The sequence below is a fragment of the Bos indicus x Bos taurus genome, chromosome 16 (assembly GCF_003369695.1).
Source record: "Bos indicus x Bos taurus breed Angus x Brahman F1 hybrid chromosome 16, Bos_hybrid_MaternalHap_v2.0, whole genome shotgun sequence".
Lineage (NCBI taxonomy): Eukaryota > Metazoa > Chordata > Mammalia > Artiodactyla > Bovidae > Bos > Bos indicus x Bos taurus.
This window is the reverse complement of record NC_040091.1, coordinates 18,176,568-18,191,890: the sequence shown is the minus strand read 5'-3', so window position 1 is coordinate 18,191,890 and position 15,323 is coordinate 18,176,568. Positions and strand designations below refer to the sequence as shown.

Here is a 15,323-nt window from a genome sequence, read left to right as displayed (position 1 = left end):
CACAACTGCCCCAGCTAACCTTGGTCTCCTATGTGTGGCACTGCACAGCTGTCTCTCTTTAGCTGAGCACTACATCTGCATAGCATATTCAAAAGCAGAGACATTACTTTGCCAACAAAGGTCCGTCTAGTCAAGGCTATGGTTTTTCCAATGGTCATGTATGGATGTGAGAGTTGAACTGTGAAGAAAGCTGAGCGCCGAAGAATTGATGCTTTTGAACTATGGTGTTGGAGAAGACTATGAACTATGGTGTTGAGAGTCCCTTGGACTGCAAGGAGATCCAACCAGTCCATCCTAAGGGAGATCAGCCCTGGGATTTCTTTGGAAGGAATGATGCTAAAGCTGAAACTCCAGTACTTTAGCACCTCATGCGAAGAGTTGACTCACTGGAAAAGACTCTGATGCTGGGAGGGATTGGGGGCAGAAGGAGAAGGGGACGACAGAGGATGAGATGGCTGGATGGCATCACTGACTCAATGGACATGAGTCTCAGTGAACTCCGGGAGTTGGTGATGGACAGGGAGGCCTGGTGTGCTGCGATTCATGGGGTCGCAAAGAGTCAGACACGACTGAGCAACTGAACTGAACTGAACTTAACACCTGCAGTCAGAAGATTATGTATTGGAATCCTGGCTCTGAAAGTACCTTTGCCACTTTTCGGGTTACTTATCTGATCGATAAAACAGGGTCTATGCTCAATGTCTCAAGGCTCACTTTTACTTTAAAAATGCTATAATTCAATTTTGACATTTAAATAGTATTATCTTAATTATTTGAAAAGCATCTTATGAAAAGTATCTTTTTATCTAACCATAAGTCTCATTATAAAATAAGTCTAAATAAGTCTCATTATAGAATACTGTTTTATGTGGCTCTTTAGCTGTTTTGAGTATCAGATTTTTTTTATTTTAAAAAGGTAACTAATATGTGACACAGAGAAGGCAATGGCACCCCACTCCAGTACTCTTGCCTGGAAAATCCCATGGATGGAGGAGCCTGGTAGGCTGCAGTCCAGGGGTCGCTAAGAGTCGGACACGACTGAGCAACTTCACTTTCACTTTTCACTTTCATGCCCCGGAGAAGGAAATGGCAACCCACTCCAGTGTTCTTGCCTGGAGAATCCCAGAGACGGGGGAGCCTGGTGGGCTGCCATCTATGGGGTCGCACAGAGTCAGAAACGACTGAAGTGACTTAGCAGAGAGAATATGTGACAACAAGAACAATTTTCTCAGCATCTAGCTGAGAAAAACAAGGATTCACAAGGCTTTGAAGAACCCATGGGAAGAAACAAAGCAATTAAATGTAACTGCAATGTGTTAAAAGCATAAGCCAGAAAAGGTAACTGACTTCTTTTGAATTTTATATCAATGAGGGGTATTTCTCTTTCTGTTCAGAACTGTAATACATATGAGACCAGGCCAGTGGCAATAAACAACACCTTGAAAATTCTCAACCAATCTTGAAAAAGCCAGGCATCTCGCAAGGAATAAAAATGATATAAACTTGACAAAAATGAAAAACAAATCCGGAAAGTATAGCCAGGAATGTCTTCCATATACACAGCTTAACTTTTATGTACTTATAAATACATATTTATACACATGAATAGATCACCTCAGCCCAACCTGTCAACCAGAAAAACCAGAGCAAAATAAAACAAAGCCTCCACACAAAGCTAAGCTCTTTCATCAAAACTGGTTGAGAAACAAACTTGCCACTTCAAAGCACAGTGTACTCATTTCACATGCAATTTCAGGGATTCTCATGTATTAGTATTTTAATTTTGATGCTAGACAATTTTTCAGAACATGTTAAGATACCTATATTCAGTAATATAGGCTATGTGAAAGGTAGAAATAAAAACTGGAAAACTAACAAACACTGATTACTTGAGAGAAGAGTGAGATTCTGGGAAATCAAGGAAGACATTCTAAACGATCTCAAGAAATTTAAAGTGTCATCCCTGACCCTTTCTTAGACTCAACAATCCTGACTGCTATCCACAAAGAAGACACTGTAAATAATGACAAGCTCTTGTCTTAAGGGAGCCTCCTGGTAAAACACTGCTTATAGCAGCAAGCCAGCAGTACTGTCTGATACAAGTTACAATGAAGGAATTCAGCCTCTAAGTGAGCTCTATCGTGGATACACCAGCTCTCACGTTTTCTTTGGATAGTTTTGTCAAGTTCTGAAGAATATTTGTAACAACAAATGATCTCTTTGTGAACAAATTACTATGTATTATCTCAGTAAGTAGCTAGCAAGTCAGCCTTTGGGGGAAAAAAAAGCAAGGCATAAAATCTTCACTTATTGGCGTGTTACAAGTGACAACTTGTAAAAATAAACAAAAATCACAATTGAGCTCCTTTCTATATAATTACAAGTATATTATAATTTCAAAACATTTTAAATTTTTTCCCTAAAGTTTTAAGAAGGACTTTCACTACCAGTCATGATGGATACATGACATCAGACTATTTCTTACTATAAACAATAATAACAAAAGACTGGCCAAAATACATGAGACAACTGTTTTTAGACACTGGCCAACAGGCAGCAGGAGACTTGAAAGCCAGTAAATACACAAGATAAGCCCCATGATCAAACTGGCTTTCTGTATAAGCCTTCCTGACAACAGGGAAGTGAAACTCAAGGGAAAACCAAATGACGGTTTTTCTCAACTGAAAAAGCTGAAATCAGAGGCCAGAGCTGTTGAGGAAGCTAGAATTTATGAATAAGATATAAGAAAGAAGGGAAACGCGCCATGGTGGGTGTGGGGATAGCACAGAATTTTAGAGGGGTTTCCCTATGCCTTGGCTGAGGCCAGGCTGCACTGGACTGGCCTAAGAATCCACAAGGAATAAAAACGAGGGGCTGCAGCAGGCCTGGGAGCTGAGTGGAGACAGCAGAGGTTATTTGCGGGGGAATTCAATAGTTCCAGCTCAGTACATGTGAAGAGTCTCACTCTTCAGGCATTCTGTTAAGATTCCAAAATGACAATACTTAACACACCCTGAGTAGAAGCCATGCCCTAAAATAAAATATAAAGCTGAGAAAGACTAAAGCAAACAAACAACAAGCCTAGCAGAATAAACATCCTCTGGTAATTTAACTGCCTGCTGGAACAAAACTCACATCTTAAAAGAAGACAGCACTATTGAGACAGTAAGATACTGATCTAAACTGAAGGATGGGGAGAAAAGAAACTGGAAAAAACTAGTGCTCCAATGGTCTGTGAAGTGAAGTGAAGTCGCTCAGTCCAGTCTGACTCTTTGCGACCCCATGGGCTGTAGCCTACCATACTTCTCTGTTCATGGGATTTTCCAGGCAAGAGTACTGGAGTGGGTTGCCATTTCCTTCCCCAGAGGATCTTCCCCACCCAGGGATTGAACCTGGGTCTCCTGCACTGTAGGCGGACGCTTTACCATCTGAGCCACCAGGGAAGTCTCTTAAAAGAAGACAGCACTATTAATCCATACTCCCTACATAACGGATCATGCAATGCCCAACATATGTCACAAGTTCCTAGACATGCGAAAAAGCAGGAAAATGTAACTTAAAATAAATCAGATGATTCAGATAATAGATTTAGCAGACAAAAACTAGTAAAACAGCTATAATGAATATGTTGAGTTTAAAAAACAAGATATAGTGAGTGAACAGACTAGAAAAATCTCAGCAGAAAACAAACTAAAATAAAAATTTTAAAAGGCAATCTTAGAGCTGAAAAGGCCAACATTTCAAATAAAAAACTTATCATATGGGCTTCACTACAGACTAAATGAATACCACAGTAAAATGGAAAAAGACAGTAAGATATTGATCTAAACTGAAGGATGGGGAGAAAAGAAACTGGAAAAAAACTAGTGCTCCAATGGTCTCTGAAGTGAAGTGAAGTCGCTCAGTCCTGTCCGACTCTTTGCGACCCCATGGACTGTAGCCTATCAGGCTCCTCTGTCCATGGGATTTTCCAGGCAAGAGTACTGGAGTGGATTGCCATTTCCTTCTCCAGGGGATCTTCCCCACCCAGGGATCGAACCTGGGTCTCCCGCGTTGCAGGCAGACATTTTACCGTCTGAGCCACCAGGGAAGCCCAATGGTCTCTAGGCAAATATAAAGTAGCCTAACATGAAACTAAATCTCAAAAAGAGGAAGAGAGAAGAGGGAATGAGGGAGGGATAATAGGGAAAGAGAAATGGGTGAGGGGAAGTGGGGGAGGAAGACAGAAGCCTCCCTCAATGGTGTCAACCAAAAATGTCTCCAGACATTCCCACAGGCCCGGATGGACATTATCCCTGGTTGCAAACCACTAATCCAATCTACGTACAGATTAGATTAGATCTATGTAACCTAATCTATGGCAAATCAGTAAGAGGATGACAATCTCATAAAAACAGGGTAATGATTTTTAAAAGACATGTCTCAAAAGAAATAGTACAAATGGTCAATAAAGACACAAAAAGATGTTTAATACCATTAGTCTTTAGGGAAATACAATTAAACCCAACATTAAAATCACTGTATGTCCACTAGAATGGCTCAAATTAAGATAATAAAAAAGTGTTGGAAAGGGTATGGAGCACCAGAACTCTCATATACTGCTATACAAATGTAAAATTATTTAACCACGTGCAAGACACTTGTACATTTTCTCATAACATTAAGCATACACTTTTCCTACATCCCAGAAATTCCACACCTAGATATTTAATTTATAAAATGTCCATAAAAAAAAAGTTCTACTTAAATGTTTATGGTAGCTTTATTCTTAGCATCCCCAAATTGAAAGTAAACCAAATGTCTATCAACAGATGAATAGATAAACAAATTCTGGCATATCAATTCAATGGAATACTATGCAGCAATAAAAAAGGATGCACCACTAAAACACTCAACAACATGGATGACTCTCAAAAGCATTATGCTGAATGAAAGAAGCCAGCACAAAAGAAGACATACTACATAATTTCACTCACATGAAATTACAGACAAAAGAAATCTAATCCATGCTGACAAAAAGCCTAAACAACTGTGTAAACAGTGGGGTTTCTGCTGAACATCTGCTTTCCTTTCAAGAATCTGGAGTCTTGGTACAGGCTAGGCAGAGGGTACTTCAGTGACTAGCCTCTAGTAATAAACTTGGGTACCAAGTCTCTAACGAACTTCCCTGAGACATCTCACAAGTTAGTCACAATTCACTGCTAGGGGGATTTTTAAGCAAATACCATTGGAAGGGAACTCCTGAAAGCTTGTCCCTGGTTTCCACTGAACTTCTCCCAGATGCCACCATGGGTCTTTTGTCAATTCTGTTCTGCATGCTTTCACTGTAAGACACCATGGCTCCAAGTATCTATGTGCTGAGTCCTCTGAGTCCTTCTAGCAAATCACTGAACCTGGGAATATCTTGAGGAACAGACATAGATATAGAGGAATGAAGCCCAAAGACTAAACCCTGGGGCATGCCAACATTTTGAAATTTGGCAAATAAGGAAGAACTATCAAAAGAACTATCAAAAGGAACTGAGAAAAAACAAAGAGCGAGGATAAAAATCAATGAAGTCCTCTAGAAGCCAAAGGAAGAAAGTCTTCAAAAGGAAAAGAGTAATCAACTGTTATCAATGCCAGTTCTAATCAGATGAAGACTATGAACTAGATCCTAGGCTTTAGCGGAGTGCAGACCCATGGGCAGCACTAACAGGAGTAGCTGCAGACAGTGCTTAGGAACATGATTAGAGCAACTTCAAATCATGAAGAGGAGACGAGGAAGACATAGGAACAAGACCAGATAAGGATAATGTGGTAGGATTTCTGGGAAGCCTTTAAAAGTCCACCAGAGAGGTCACAAGTTAAGACTACTGTTGTGGGTGTGCACACATTTCTTTCTCTGCACTACACTTGGCTATTCAGGAGAGAAATGCCGATTTGGCCTGGGCTGTGGTTTCTTCAGGGAGGTAAGGCAAACGGACAGATCGTAAACACGGAATCCAAGCCTGATGGCATGGGAAGCAATGAGTCAAGATCCCAGGGGAGTTAAAGAATTTTTGAGTTAGAAAATTCAAGTTAGTAATCTCAAAGGAATGAAGGGGAGTAATCCAAAGGCAGCAGAGCACTACAGCAAGTGTAAGTCCAGATGGAATGAAATTCGAAATCTGGGCAGGTGCGGCAGTGGGGGGATGGGAGGATGGGGCACCGAGAGAGGAGGGAAGAGACACGGTCTAGAATAACGACTCCCCAAGCATGGTCTGGGAATCCTCATGGGGCTGTGGAAACCCTCGGAAGTCTCAAGTCAAGACTATTTTCACTGCCTTTAAAAATAAAAACCTCTCATTCTCTCAAGAATGTACAGACAAGGAGTTTCACAGAGGCTACATGACGTGAGGTCACACTGAGACAACAGCACCTGCCCATGCATTCTTCTGTTCTCTAGAATGGTTTGTGGTGGCAGGCTGGGGGTACAACCAAGTTTCCCAAGACTAACTTAATTTGGCCTAAATACTTCCACTATCTTTAGTAGCCGTCTTCAGTTATAACTGCTGTAATTATTTTAGAATACAAGTTTTCCTTGAGCCCACAAAGAAACACAAGGAAAAGGTACACTTTGCTATTCTGCAATGTTAGTTTTTAAAATGTTATAAAAATCTTTCTACATTTTTAAATTTTACCTACAACTGTTAAATACTTTATTCTGAAACAAATTTATTTTTAATACATTTTTATTGTACTTACTTAACTTGCCTGCTCAATTCATGTAAATCCAACAGAGCTGACAAAGATAAATATGACCTAGCAGATTTCTTTGATTCATGGAAAGAAAGACTCTCAAGAAACTGGACAAAACTGCATATAAAAATTTGAAATAACAACTTTCCCCCCAATTTATAGATGTTAACAACTTGCCTTATTGTGCCTAAGCAACAAAACCTTTTTGAACAGTATTATAAAGCCAGTTGTGGGTTCTATCAGACCAAACACTTGAGAGTTTAAAGAAGTATTTTAAATGAAGATAGGAAAAACTTTTGAAAAGCGGTAATCTGTTACAGAATTTCAAACTAGAAACGAAAAAGTCACTGAACCATCCTCCTGGGTAAGGTACGGCACTGCTCTAGCGAGAGGAGGGCACACCATCGCTGGGAGACTAGGAAAGCCCGCACAGACGGCGATGCTGAATGCCTGCGAGATGAACGTCAATAAAGGAAACCACAATGCTGGCCCTTTTCAATGACACAGTAAATCCTCAAATTAGTCTCAAATCAGACTGGCGCAGACAGTACTTTGTCTGCACAACTGCATTTTTGTCTTACAAATACACAGATGTAGCTGCATCTCGTGTCCTGTTTCTCTTCCTCTAGTATCAGCCTCAACCAGTCATTAAAGATCTTTTACATGAACATTTTATTACAAATACACATGGCATTGGAATATCCAAAGTGTTGAAAACTTACAAATCTCATGCTTTATCCTAGAACACCTGTGTTGATCTTTGCACTAATGATGCAAAGCAATGTTGGGTAAAAACAGCATACACCTTAGCATGAATCAGAGGAGTGCCAGTAAACTATCCTGGTAATGACTAAATTCTTCTCCGCCACATTTTCAAGGAAAGAAAACAGTTTAACTTAAGAATTCCCTAGATGAAGCAATCGGCGTAAGAATTTTTACTGACTGAGTCTCAATTTTGAGGGTATGTCTTCTTAACGTTCTGTGTGACTGAGTCCTCTCTGTGTCGAGAAGCACCTTCCCAACTGCTAGGGCTGAGAGGAAACCAGCTGCTCCTTTCACACAGGACCATTTTCACTGGACAGATGACTTACAACTATGTAATTCAGTTTTGGGTATCTGGTAGACTTCCCCCAAAAAGTGGAACTGAGCAAATCTGTTATTTCAGTGACACAAGCTCAATGCTTCAAGTGAATATCAGGAATCTGGAAAATGTTTTCTGCCACGGTAAGTATGAAAACTTCCTAATATTCTGGAGTTCATAGATGTGATCAGTGGTTTACAATCAAAGGTATCAACATTTCGAAGATTTTACATGACTCAGTAAACCAACACTTCACAAATGACCAATGTATGATGTTATACAAAATTATATAAGGACAAAAAGACCCATTCAAAGTACAAAACAGACTGATTTTAATTTAACACAGTATGATCTATATGAACAGAATTCATCAATATGATTTCAAAATTTGGGGACAGGAGCAAATAATATTAAAAAGACTATACAAAAATGTTTTTTCCAACTATATATCTGTGTGAGGCCAAACTCTTCACCAAGTTCAACCAGAATAACAAATCACACACAGGAGACTGAAGGCAGAAATAGGTATCAGAATTCAATTAAACGAAAAGGAGGTTTATAAAACGGTACACCATTGCTACTCTTCCCATTTTGGAGATAGTTATTTTTTACTAAAATTATTCACGTTACTGTGTAATGGGTTTTTATCGTTATTTTTTAAATTAAGTTATCAGAATTGCAGTATTAACTCCTATTATGGTAAATAGCAATAGATATAACCTATACAAACAAAAACAATTAACGGTCCTGAATGACCTAAGAAAGTAAAGTAGATTTAGAGGAGATTGAAAAGCTTGAGAACTTCGGGTCTAGAAGCAACAAGTGGGGAGGACTAAGGAAGTTATTTACCCCACCTTCAGCCCAGTGCTATGAAAGAGGTGGAGAGAGTGCAGCCACCACTAAACAGGATTCAGGAAGGGCACATTCTTACAGAGCAGTCAAGTCGGTTTGTGCCTCTTTACCAGACCATTCCTCTCACACTGAGCAGTCTTACTGTTACTGGACACCGAACAGAAGACGCACTAGCTCTAGCTAACTAATAACTAGTCCAAGTTAATTTCGGTATTTATGGGCAATCCCTCTTAAAGTTCAGAATATCACAAGCAACAGCATAAACAACTTTCCCTACCGATTTCGCTTCCACTTCCTCCATCTTGGACGCTCCATAAGATGATGCTACTCTCTGAGGCAACAGCCACCATTTTGTCCTTGTCTCCGTGTGGACCCCCGACCACTTTTGCATTTAAAGCTACTCGTTCAATAGTCCAATCCAAATATGGGCTTGTAAACACTTGTTGCCATCCTGATGATTCTTTGATTCTGTTGAATATAAACAGACAACATAAATAAGACTCAGCAGTACTTAGCAAAGAGAACAGGAATGAATGTACCAAAATAAATTTAATCACAGCTATTTATCTATGTATTTACTAAAAAATAAAATACACATAAACCAGACTCTTTAAAAAGGGACTAAAGGTCTATACTCCTCCAAAGAATAATTTAGCAAAGTTCTCCAAACTATAAAGACTTAAAAACTTAAAAAAAAAAAAAAAACCCGGTAGTATCTTTTTACATTTTACACAAAAAAGTGGTACTTTGTCATTATTTGCAAACAGAAAGTCAACAAAAATCAGTTTCAGGAGAATTAATATCCCTATCAGTTACTAATCAGTTATTAAGTTATTATGATTAACTGAGAATCATTTCTTGATACTTCAGATGATAGTTTATTATGACAAACAAAGATAAAGGAGTGATCTGGTATGTGATAGCTTGGCATAATCAAATGAATGAAATATGACCTTTGGGAACCACTCACTGAGGACTGGATTTTAAAGGTTTCACACAAAATGAAAAAAAATCTCATGAGCCTACTCCTTATCCATAAGTAAAGGTGTCTTATCATGATTTAGATTTAGTTGACTGAATAAAAATGCTTTAATATATAATTGTTGATAAACATATGTGTAAATTTTTAATAACTTTTTCTGTCCTAAATGAATTGAAGTCTTTCAGACACGCATTATTTTGTAGGGTTACACTTTAAGCCTTCAAACATTTAAAAACTACACAGTTAAGCAATCATGACAATAAACGACCTGAACTTTAATGATGGAATATTTATTTTTAAAGTTACACAAAACAAGTGACAGAAACAAAATTGTAAAGAATCTCTTTGCCTTACCCAAAGACAATAAATATGAGTATGTGCTCCTTTAAACACTACTACCTGATATAAAACCACAAAAATCAAACAAGTATTCATAAATGATGACCAACAACCTATATAAAAACATTTAGCTTTATTTTTGTTTAAAACGTATGCAAAATACAGCTATAATCCACAAAAATATGCAATTCAACCTTCTTATTAATTCTAAGAATTAATGATTTCCTTAAACTTAAAGGCAATATATAGAAAAATCTCACATGGTTTTCCTAGGCAATATATGGTCTGTAATTACCCACTTCAGCCACTAGGTGGGATTCATGTGTCAAAATACAAAATTCAAAATAATTATCCAATAAGCCCTAAATACTGACAAAACACTGAGAAATTAAACCTAGATGCTCTTAAGGACTGGCAGACTGGACACAAAGCAGGCACTGCCAGCACTTCAAGAATAAAGACAATATGCCAACATGTGCATGCAGCACACTAGGCACTAGGCTCACCTTCAAAAAAGGGAGGCTGCACTGATTTAATGAGGGGAATGGTGTAATCTCATGACCACTAATAAAACAATAAAACGAAATATGATCTAATCTTTTACAAAAACTACTTCTAAGTCATTTTTCTCTAGAGAAATTAGGGTACTGTAAAACAAAAAGATGACAACAGTAAAAGAATCAGGACAGCACATTTGAGAGTGATTATAACAATTACATAATTTAACTCAATGAGGTATGTGCATTTACTACTTAAGTTAAAATTAACTACAAAGAATAAGCAATATTTGCTTTACATTTTTCCATACACGTAAATATACAATTTTAAATGTGTAGAAACACAGAACAAGCTCTGATATTCCAACAACCCACCTCTTTATTCCTGCATAATGAAACAACACTCTGAAATCGTGACAGCTGTGCCAAGAATATGGTTAACTTTCAAATTAAGATCATGAAAGATATAGTGGAGGCTATATGCTCTCAAATTTTTGAAACTTGCTGTAAATATACTTTAACCATATTGTATGAAAATTGATAAATATGTCAAAAGAACATAAGAGTCTAAAATGACAATAAGAGCATATTATTATTGTCTAACATGTTATTAGACACTAAGTCGTGTCCGAATGTTTAGCGACCATATGGCCTATAGCCTGCTAGGCTCCTCTGTCCATTAGATTTCCCAGGCAGGAATTCTGGAGTGAGTTGCCATTTCCTCGTCCAGGGTATCTTCCTGATCCAGGGATTGTACCCATGTCTTCTGCACTGGCAGGCAGATTCTTTATCACTGAGCCACTAGGAAAGCCCAATAAAAACATATGTACAGATAATTACCTTAAATGTAAATGGACTAAATGCTTCAAACAAATGGCACAGACTGCCAGAATGGACTAAAAAAAAAAGACCTATATATATGTGTGCTGTTTATAAGAGTTCCATTTCGTATCCAGGGACACAAACAGATTGAAAGTGAAATGGAAAAGGGTTTTCAATGAAAATGGCAATCAAAAGAAAGCTGCATTAGTAATACTCATATCAGACAAAATAGACTAAAATAAAGACTGTTACAAGAGACAAAGAAGGACACTACATAATGAACAAAGGATCAAACCAAGAAGATACAAGTGTAAATATATAGGCACCCAACATAGGAGCAACTCAATAAATAAAGCAAATGTTAACAGCCAGGAAAGGAGAAATTAACAGTAACACAGTAATAAGAAAACTTTACCACCCCAACTGTATCAATGGACAGGTCATCAGACAGAAAATTAATAAGGAAACACAGGTCTTACATGACACATTACATCATCAGACTAGATGTTCTTTAAAAGATATTTATAGAACATTCCATCCAAAAGCAGCAGAATATACATTTTTCTCAAGTGCACATAGAAGATTCTCCACGACAGATCACAAGCAGGCCATAAAGAAAGCTTTGGTAAATTTAAGGAAATTTAAATCCTATCAAGCATCATTTTGACCAATGTTATGAGATTAGAAATTAATTACAAACAAAAAGCTGTTAAAAAAAAAAGAGAGGCTAAATGGATCACTGAAGAAATCAAAGAGGAAATCAAAACGTACCTAGAAACGAATGATAACAAAAACACAACAATCTGAACCCTACAGGACACACAAAAGCACTTTTGAGAGAGAAGCTTACAGCAATACAATCTTACCTCAGAAAACAAGAAAAATCTCAAATACACACCATAACCTTACACCTAAACAACTCAAGAAAGAAGAAAACAAAACCCAAACTTACTGGAAGAAAAGAAATCATAAATATCAGCAGAAATGAATGAAACAGAGACAAAACAATAGAAAAGATCAATGAAACTAAAAGCTGAATCTTTGAGAAGATAAAATTGATAAACCTTTAGCCAGACTCCTCAAGCAAAAAAGAGAACTCAAATGGATAAAATGAGAAATGAAAATATTACAAGGATCAGCACAGAAATTACAAAGGATAATGGACTACTAGAAGCAACTATATACCCATAAAACTAGAAGAAATGTTAAGTTCTTAGAAAGGCACCACCTTCCAAGGCTAAACCAGAAAGAAGTGAAAAGTATGAACAGACCGATCACAAACACTGAAACTGAAATTTAAAAACTTCCAACAAATAAAAGTCCAGGACCAGCTGGCTTCACAGGTAAATTCTATCAAACATTTACAGAAAAGTTATTACGTTATTACCAATCTGTCTAAAATCATTCCCACAAACTGCAGAGAAAGGAGCACTCACAAACACATTCTATGGGGCCACCATCACCCTAATACTAAAACCAGACAAAAGTAACACACAAAAAGAAAATTACAAAGCAGTATCACGAATGATGAAGCCAGGCTTCAACAGTCCGTGAACCATGAACTTCCAGATGTTCTAGCTGGATTTAGAAAAGGCAGAGGAACCAGAGATCAAATTGCCAACATCTGCTGGATCATCAAAAATGCAAGAGAGTTCCAGAAAAACACCTACTTCTGCTTTATTGACTATGCCAAAGCCTTTGACTGTGTGGATCACAAAAAACTGTGGAAAATTCTTAGAGAGATAGGAATACCAGACCACCTTAACTGCCTGCTGAGAAATCTGTATGCAAGTCAAGACGGAACAATTAGAACCAGACATGAAACAAGAGACTGGTTCCAAATTAGGAAAGGAGCATGTCAAGGCTGTATATTGTCACCCTGCTTATTTAACTTATATGCAGAGTACATCAAGAGAAACGCAGGGCTGGATGAAGCACAAGCTGGAATCAAGATTGCCAGGGGAAATAAAAATATGTCAGATACACAGATGATACCACCGTTATGGTAGAAAGTGAAGAACTAAAGAGCTCCTTGATGAAAGTGAAAGAGGAGAGTGAAAAAGTTCGCTTAAAACTCAACATTGAAAAAACTAAGATCATGTCATCCAGTCCCATCACTTCATGGCAAATAAATGGGGAAACAATGGAAATAGTGACAGACTTTATTTTTGGGGGTTCCAGAATCACTGCAGATGATGACTGCAGCCATGAAATCAAAAGACACTTGCTCCTTGGAAGAAAAGTTATGACCAACCTAGACAGAATATTAAAAAGCAGAGATATCACTTTGCCAACAAAGATCCGTCTGGTCAAAGCTATGGTTTTTCCAGTAGTCATGTATGGATGTGAGAGTTGGAGTATAAAGAAAGCTGAGCACCAAAGAATTGATGCTTTTGAACTGTGGTGTTGAAGAAGACTCTTGAGAGTCCCTTGGACTGCAAGGAGATCAAACCAGGCAATCCTAAAAGAAATCAGTCCTGAATATTCATTGGAAGGACTGATGTTGAAGCTGAAACTCCAATACTTTGGCCACCTGATATGAAGAACTGACTCCTTGGAAAAGACCCTGATGCTGGGAAAGATTGAAGGCGAGAGGAGAAGGGGACGACAGAGGATGAGATGGTTGGATGGCATCACCGACTAGATGGATGTGAGTTTGAACAAGCTCCAGGAGTTGGTGATGGTCAGGGAGAAAAGACAGTCTCTTTAATAAATGGTGCTGGGAAAACTAGACAGTTACCTACAATAGAATGAAATTAGAACATTTTCTAATATCACACACAAACTCAAAATGGATTGGGCTTCCTTGGTGGCTTACTGGTAAAGAATCTGCCTGCCAATGCAGGAGACACAGATTTGATCCTTGATCTGGGAAGATCCCACATGGCGCAGAACAACTTAGTCTATGTGTCCCAACTGTTGAGCCTGTGCTCTAGAGCCCGGGAGCTACAACTACTACTGAGTCCATATGCTACAACTACTGAAGCCCACATGCCCTGTAGACTATACTCTGCAACAAAGAGATGCCACCACAGTGAGAAGCCTGTGCACTGAAGCTAGAGAGCAGACCCCACTTGCAGCAACTAGAGAAAAGTCTGTGCAGCAACGAAGACCCATCACGGTCAGAAATAAATACATAAAATTATAAAAAATAAACTCAAAATGGATTAAAAACCTAAATGTAAGACCAGATCCTATGAAAGTCTTAGATGAAAACATAGGCAGTATACTGTGATATGCATTGCAGCAAGATCTTTTTTGAATCACCTCCTACAGCAATTAAAAAGCAATACATGGGACCTGTCTGTGTGTGTTAGTTGCTCAGTCATGTCCTACTCTTTGGGACCCCAAGGACTGCAGCCTGCCAGGCTTCTCTATCCATGGAATTCTCTAGGAAAGAATACTGGGATGGTTTGACATTTCCTTCTCCAGCAGATCTTCCCGACCCAGGTATAGAACCAGAGTTTGCAGCATTTCAGGCAGATTTTACACCATCTGAGCCACAGGGAAGCCAAATTAAACTTAAAAGCTTTTGCACAGCAATGGAAACCATCCACAAAACAAAAAACCCCACAGAATGGGAGACTATATGCAAACAAAGACATTGATAAGGGATTAATCTCCAAATATACAAACAACTCATGTAGCTCAATATTAAAAAAAAAAAAAAGGCAATCAAAAAATGGGTGGGTGGTCTAAACAAACATTTCTCCAAAGAGACACACAGATGACCAAGAGACCCGTGAAAAGAGGCTCAACATCATTAATTACTAGAAAAATGCAAAAACTACAATGAGTTATCACCTCACACTAGTCAGAATAGCCATCAGCAAAAAATCTACAAACAATAAATGCTGGAGAAGATGTGGAAAAAAGGGAACTCTCCTACATTTGTTGGTGGGAATATAAATTGGTATATCATACAGAGAACAGTATGAAGATTCCTTGAAAACCTAAATGTAGTACTACCATAGCATTCAGGAATTCCATGTCTGGGCATGTATCTGAAGAAAACCATACTTTGAAAACA

General features: G+C 38.2%; 1 protein-coding gene across 4 annotated transcripts in view; it reads right to left on the bottom strand.

The window, feature by feature from the left end:
- KCTD3 (potassium channel tetramerization domain containing 3) overlaps window positions 1–15,323 on the bottom strand; it is a 71,823-nt gene that overhangs the window by 32,779 nt on the left and 23,721 nt on the right. For all 4 annotated transcript variants that reach the window (XM_027564437.1, XM_027564436.1, XM_027564438.1 and 1 more), the window contains one exon: window positions 8,931–9,121. In XM_027564437.1, the coding sequence (XP_027420238.1) occupies window positions 8,931–9,121 (191 nt within the window). The remainder of the gene's footprint in view (window positions 1–8,930; window positions 9,122–15,323) is intronic.